The sequence below is a fragment of the Otolemur garnettii genome, unplaced genomic scaffold (genome assembly GCF_000181295.1).
Source record: "Otolemur garnettii isolate 467f Iridium unplaced genomic scaffold, OtoGar3 scaffold00069, whole genome shotgun sequence".
Taxonomy (NCBI): Eukaryota; Metazoa; Chordata; class Mammalia; order Primates; family Galagidae; genus Otolemur; species Otolemur garnettii.
This window is the reverse complement of record NW_003852464.1, coordinates 7,220,444-7,227,030: the sequence shown is the minus strand read 5'-3', so window position 1 is coordinate 7,227,030 and position 6,587 is coordinate 7,220,444. Positions and strand designations below refer to the sequence as shown.

The 6,587-nt window shown below is 49.9% G+C and overlaps 1 protein-coding gene across 1 annotated transcript in view; it reads right to left on the bottom strand.

Moving 5' to 3' along the window:
* The window catches only part of LOC100949678 (sodium-dependent phosphate transport protein 2B-like), a 24,455-nt gene that overhangs the window by 8,834 nt on the left and 9,034 nt on the right, over positions 1 to 6,587 (bottom strand). Inside the window, exons 2-6 of the mRNA XM_012807449.2 lie at positions 4,256 to 4,370; positions 4,025 to 4,159; positions 2,656 to 2,784; positions 1,212 to 1,355; positions 1 to 100 (exon numbers count right to left, since the gene is read on the bottom strand). Coding sequence (XP_012662903.1) covers positions 1 to 100; positions 1,212 to 1,355; positions 2,656 to 2,784; positions 4,025 to 4,159; positions 4,256 to 4,367 — 620 coding nt within the window. The 5' untranslated portion in view covers positions 4,368 to 4,370. The remainder of the gene's footprint in view (positions 101 to 1,211; positions 1,356 to 2,655; positions 2,785 to 4,024; positions 4,160 to 4,255; positions 4,371 to 6,587) is intronic.

The window sequence follows — 6,587 nt, the reverse complement described above, 5'->3', positions numbered from 1 at the left end:
CTCCGGTCTCCCGCCTGCATGAGCGCCACGATGGTGTTGGTGATTGAGGTCCCAATGTTGGCCCCCATGATGATGGGGATGGCTGCCCGCACGGTCAGCACTGGAGGGAGGAAAGCGGCATTAGCAAGTTTAGGAAGGCAGCCTGGGCAGGTGCCCACAGGGCCCAAGACAGGCTGGACTCATCCCTGCTGGTGATCCCCCACGCAGAAGTGCTCGTCCTCTATGGGGTCATGGACCGCACCTCAAATCTGATAAACTCTGGGGCGTGTCAACATAGAAACATGCGTGTGTGCAAAAAAAAATGCCTGCATGCAATTTGGGGCAATCCACAGATCCCTGAAAGCCCTTCCACTGACCTCACTTTAAAATGCCTTTCTCAGTTCCTCCTCCTCCCATCACAGAGGCAAGGGCCTCTCAAAGGAGAGCGGGAAGCGGTCAGTGTTTAAGGACTTTGGTGGATGACCTCACAGGTACAGTTGAGTCAGCTGTACACAGCACAAAGTCTCATCTTTATAGTTATATCATTTCCATGAAACTTTTCTGTTTACTGAGCACATTTCTGCCATGATAATTCTTTTTCTATCAAAATCAGCATATCACCTGAGATATGCAAGCAAAATATTTCAAAGACGAAATTCCTTTTTTGAATAGAACCCAGAAAAGGTCTAGTTAAATTTTGGCTAAAATGTTGGTTTGGGCTGAAAAATAATCAAACAGTCAAACTCGTCCCCCTCAGAGGGTCTACCCAACTTTGGTAAAGAAAGAATCAGGCAGGCGCAAGGCTGAGTGTCATCTCCCCAAGCTCAGGTGTCCCACAGACAGTGTGCACTGTGATTAGATGTCTTTAGGCTTCATACTGACTGTGCCCGTCCCGGACACCTTCCTGCAGTGACGGGAATGTTCCCCGTCTACACAGTACAGTAGAGTAGCTGCCAGCCACGTGTGCAGCTGAGGAAGTGCATTTTATATTTTAAATTTAAATCAATTACAATTCCAGGAAATTCAACAGCCACATGTGGCTACTGGCTACTTGGCTGGACAGGACAGTTCCAGAGAACTCAGAACTGAGCCCGGAAGCATTGAGGTTCATTTCCAGATCCAGCCATGGAAATGGACACAGGAAGGTGCCTGGGATGGAGAGTGGAACACAGCACAGTGGGTCCAGGTGGAGAGGAGTCAAGGGGCATGTTCAGAGTGCATTCCAGACTCACGTGAGGAGGCCACCATGCTGACGATGATGGATGAGGAGGTGCTGGAGCTCTGCACCAGGACGGTCACCAGCACCCCGATCACCAACCCAGCCACAGGGTTCGACATAATGGAGTTGTTGCTGAAGAACTGTCCGGCCACCTTCCCTGAAAGACAAATGGCCACCAAATGACTGGGAGCTGAGTGGACAGAAGCCCCGTGGAGGCCAGCTGTGCACTGTCAGCCCCTGGCTCCTCTCCCCCTCCACCCTGCGCCCTCCCATCCCCGAACAACTCCCCAAGTCAACAAGCCCTTTTCCAGTTCTCTTCCACCATGAACCTGGCCTCAACTCTGCACTGGGCCCAGGGGCGCCAGTGAGCTTCCCAATACCCTAATCTCTCTGCCCTTGGGATGTATCCCTAGTTCAGAAGATGTAACCTCTAAGAGTGAATTTTGCTTCTCCTTCTACCAACAACCTTAGTCCCAGCCCATAACTAAAAGCTGGGAGAATGATTTTCCAGAGTGTGCCTCTGAGACCATCCATTCCCTGATCCACTGTTTAAAGAAGACCAAGGACCAGACTGATGTGTCTGAGATGATCAGAGAGCAAAGCCCCTTCCTGACACTGCCATGGACCAGGAGGGGGACAAGTAATGTCTAGAAAGTCAGTTTTCCCCTCATGCCCCATTACAAACACCCTCTCTCTGACCAACTATTCCCAGACCCAAAGATGGGGTCTCAAGAGAAGGATCAAGCAGGTGGAGGATCCATAGACCTTGTGCCACCTGGATGTGAGACCGAATCCTACTATTCTGATCCCAGGCTGTGAGTCTCAGGGCCAGTTAGTCATCTCTGAGCCTTGTCCTCTCTGTAAATGGGAAGGTCTTGGCAGGGAAGGCCTGTGAGAAAACTCCCTAGTAGGGACTCAGAGTGCCAAGGACAAAGGTAACCACCCACGTGGTGACCTCACCCTGCACGTCACTCGCTGCTTAGACTCTCTCAGTCCCCAGAGACATGGGGGCAAGCACAAGGCATGCAGGGTCCCCAGCCTGGGGAACCCTCTCAGCCCCCCAGCAAGGGCTCAGCTTTGACTTCTGAACCTGCTGTGTCATAGCAGCTATGGACTGAGAGGTGCTCTCCTGTCCTAGAATCTCCTATGGCAGGGACAGGCCCAAGGACACCAGGGATCCCTCAGGTAAGTCTCATTGTCAAATAGTGTCCTGACTAGGGGGTGTGGACAAATGGCTTGGAATAGGTGGCAGCCCTGGCTCCTGGCTAAGCCACCTGAGGCCAGGCCTCTGTGTTCTCTTCTATATGATGGGAGACTTGGGCCTCATGAGATGACCTGAGTCGGGTTCCACTCCTAAAACACTCCAGAGGCTGCAGCTGGGAAGGGTTCCCCTGGTTTCTCTGTCCCAAAATGAATCTTGAGACCCCTGACCCGGCCCGCTGTGCCCTCCTCCCTACCTCCAACCAGCTGGAACGCGCTGCTGAGGACATCCAAGGAGCACACGAACATGTAGAGAAACCCCAGGAGCAGAAGAAATTTCCCGATGCCTTGGAAGACACAGAGGATCTTCCCTTTGGTGTCCCTCTCTGTGCGGGAAGCAGAGAGAAAGGCATGATGGCTTCTAGTGTCTGAAACTCTGAGGTTTGGCAATGAACTCCCCCACCATCATCCCAGCCTGGAGGCCATGAGCTTTTCGTTCTAGCAAGGCTCAGACAATGGGTGTGTCCCGCACTGCTACACTCAAAGCAGTTCCCATGGGGGCCCATTTAGTGGAGACTATTGTGAATTGTCTCTGTGGGGTGTGCAGGTGGGGGAGGGGCGCAGTGTGGTCTGGGACCCAGAAAGGCAGATGAGGCCCCATGCTCAGCTGAACCGCGGTGCCACTGAGTGAGGCACTTAAGAGCGCTGGCCACCTGCTAAGTGCAGGGTCAGAGATAATGGCTCTCCAAAGCACCTTCGGAATAGCACAGAGGATTTTCTAGAATGTGGTTGCACGGTAGCAATAACAGCCTCCATTTGTGCAGGGCTTGGGGCCTCATGCATCCTGGATGCTGGGTGTTCAGCTGCTGTTTTCTCCACTCACTTTCAGACATTTCTCCCTCCTCCTTCCTCTCTCTCACCCCCTCCAGCCTCCTTTCCCCTCCTGACTGCCCGGTTCATGGACAGACCCTGTGTCCTACATTCACTTGGGAAAGAAATGTGGTGCTTGTTGTACCCCCTCTGTCCTGCCAGACATGGTGTCTGGGTGAGGGCACCCCTCTGAGAAGCTCTCTGATAGTGGGCCCTGGTCTGTCCCCCACGGGTTCCACAGCACTGTCACCAGTGCCTGGAACGTCATCAGCACACAGTGAATTATCAGGAACAAGGCAGCTCAGTGCGGGCACATTTGTTCAATCAAAGAAAAAACAAGAAATTCCCCAATCACTGGGTGGCATCTGTGGCTCAGTGGGTAGGGCACCAGCCCCATATATCTAGGGTGGCAGGTTCAAACCCAGCCCCAGCCAAACTGCAATAAAAAAATAGCCAGGCGTTATAGTAGGCACCTGTATTCCCAGTTACTTGGGAGGCTGAAGCAAGAGAATCGCTTAAGCCCAAGGAGTTGGAGGTTGTTTTGTGCTGTGACACTCCGGCAGTCTACCAAGGGTTAATGAGTGAAAGTCTGCCTCAAAAAAATATATATAAAATAAAAATAAAAAAAGAAATTCCCCAATCACTATGTTGTGCTGTGTCTCAACCTCCAGGACAGGAGCTAGCGTCCCTCTTCAGGATGACTGATGACATTCCTGGGTGACAGTCCCCCTCCTGCCTGCCTGCCCTCACTTGTACCTGACCACTTGATCCCAGTGTCCCGAAGTGCAGGCAGGTCCCAGGGGTCATCCACCTCTGTGGGCTCCTCTATCAGTGTCACCGTGGAGTAGGATGGCAGAAGTTCAATCTTAGTGACAGGGGCCTTGCTGCCATCTGCCCAAACAAGGCACAAAAGCCATGAAGAATCACATCTGAGACACTCCACGTCCTTAAAGAAGGCTGGACTGGGAGTGGGTGAGCAGCACTTACTTTTGTGGGTGCCCTTGCCTTTGTCAGTGGTGGGGGACTGCTGACTCGAGGCCTCTTCCATGTAGTCGCTGGGATTGGGCTGGGCATTTTCCAGCTCAGGCCAAGGAGCCATGTTCTGTGGAGGAGAAGGCAGCTTTAGTGCAGGCATGGGAAGGAGGTGCACCTGTTGTCTAAAGATGGAGACCCTTCGGTCACATAGCTGTAGCTCAGGGAGTGAAAGGAAGGACAAGGTGCCATGCTGGTGCCTCCTGGTGTGGGATCTCATCCGCCATGTCTCACTCCTCTGTGGTGCCCTCTCAGCCACTCACCAGGCTGTCACTAAAGCAAACCACTGAGATGAGTCAACAGCGAACCTTCCTACAACCCCATTCAGGGCATGTGATATGTAAGCACCTCCCCGTGTGTGCTCAGGTACATCCTATCTGCTTTTCCTACCACCAGGGTCATGTGTAATGCATGACACATCGGATCAAGTTTAAAATCTAGCACTGCTGGCCAGGCGTGGTGGCTCACACCGGTAATCCTAGCAGTCTGGGAGGCTGAGGTGGGAGGTTCCCTTAAGCTCAGGAATTCAAGACCAGCCTGAGCAACAGTGAGACCTTGTCTCTGCTAACTAAAGAAAACTTAATGAGGTGTTGTGGTGGGGACCTGTAGTCCCAGCTATTCAGGAGGCTAAAGCAGGAGGATCTCTTGAGCCCAGGAGGATCTCTTGAGCCCAGGAGTATCAGGTTGCTGTGAGCTAGGCTGATGCCATGGCACTTCACCTGGGTGACAGAGTGAGACTCTGTCTCAATATAAACACACACTTACATACATATGTAAACAGGGTAAAATCCAGCAGTGCTGCTTGTGAGTGGGTGTGTACAGACAAGTCCCTTCTTGCCTCTGAGCACAAATGCTCAATTTCTGCATCTAAAAAATTGGAAAAAAAACTTTGTTCCCTGCAGGATTATGAGAATAAACATGATATGACATTAATGATGGTATTAAAGGTTGGAAAAGTGACTGCCATCAACCAGGTATCCAATAAATAGTAGCAGTTATTACCACGCCATGCTGCCTGGATTAATGGCTCTTTGTTCGAGCCACATTCTTTCCAGGCTGCAGTAAAATCTCCCCGTAACCCATTTTCTCCACAAAGCCTTTCTCAGTTACGTGGCTCTGGACACACCTGACAGTCCAGTCCTGGCAGTCCTTTGAAGCATATTAGACAAAGCTGCCCAAAGGCCCAGCAATTCACAGGCAATTTACAAAAAACAAACACAATGGATAAAATACCTATTGAAAAATAAGAGCTTGGCCTCACTAGCACTCCACCATATGTGAGTAAAAACAAAGATAGATTAGCAAAGAAGTAAACAAAAAATTAAAATGTGACACGCTATGCTGGAGAAGATGTTGTGAGATAAGCACTGCTGGAAACTCTGGAAAACAGTTGTTGAAATGTCTGAAGTCCTTACATTTATCGTACACCTGTGACCCAGTAATTCCACTTCTAGGAATTAGGAATCTCAGAACATGTGCTCTCAGGACATCAGAAACACCTGACTTGCCGTAATCACCTCTTCCAAGAAGGCCTCCTAGAACTGAGTCTGACTCCTTCCCTCTTTTTTTTTTTTAATCAACCTAACTCCCGTGTACTGGAATGCGAGTCCTACAGAAAAGGGTCTTTGGTCTGTTCCTCCCTATATCCTCAGGGCCTGGGCACATTTACAATGTATAGTAAATATTTACTGATAAAATGAATGTGATATGCACCAAAATGACATTTGCTGCTGTCATTTATACAGCTCAGAGATTTAAAAAATAAAGAAAATATACAACCTTTGGTGTATCTAGGCAGGATAACAGCATGACATCAACAAGGTTATAAAGAATAAGTAAAAACAGAGTTAAATGCTTTAAATAAACTGAATAAAAGGCTTTTTTGGGTCCCATTTACAGCATTCTCTCAACAAGATCCAGAAACGTTCCGTGGAGTTCAGAGTGGACAGTGACATTGTGGGTTGTATGCTTCTAAAATTTCCAAAGTCTTACGTGATTCTTCAAACAAAGATGCAGCTTAACCCTCAAACCTGCAAATGTAAGGCCATTTCAGGGATACCTATATTGTTTCTGTCACTCATGTTGACAAAGCTGGAGGCTAGAAGTGGCTGACTCTGTGAGCCCCATCACAGGGGCTTTCATCAGCTTGCTGAGCCCAGGGAAGCCTTTCTTGACTCTGCCCACATGGCCGCAGGGCTTGGCACGTGCTCCTGTGATTGACGGATCATCATCTCCCAGTCACTACTTTCCATAAAGTCACATAGCAGGTCTTTGATTCCAGTTTAAT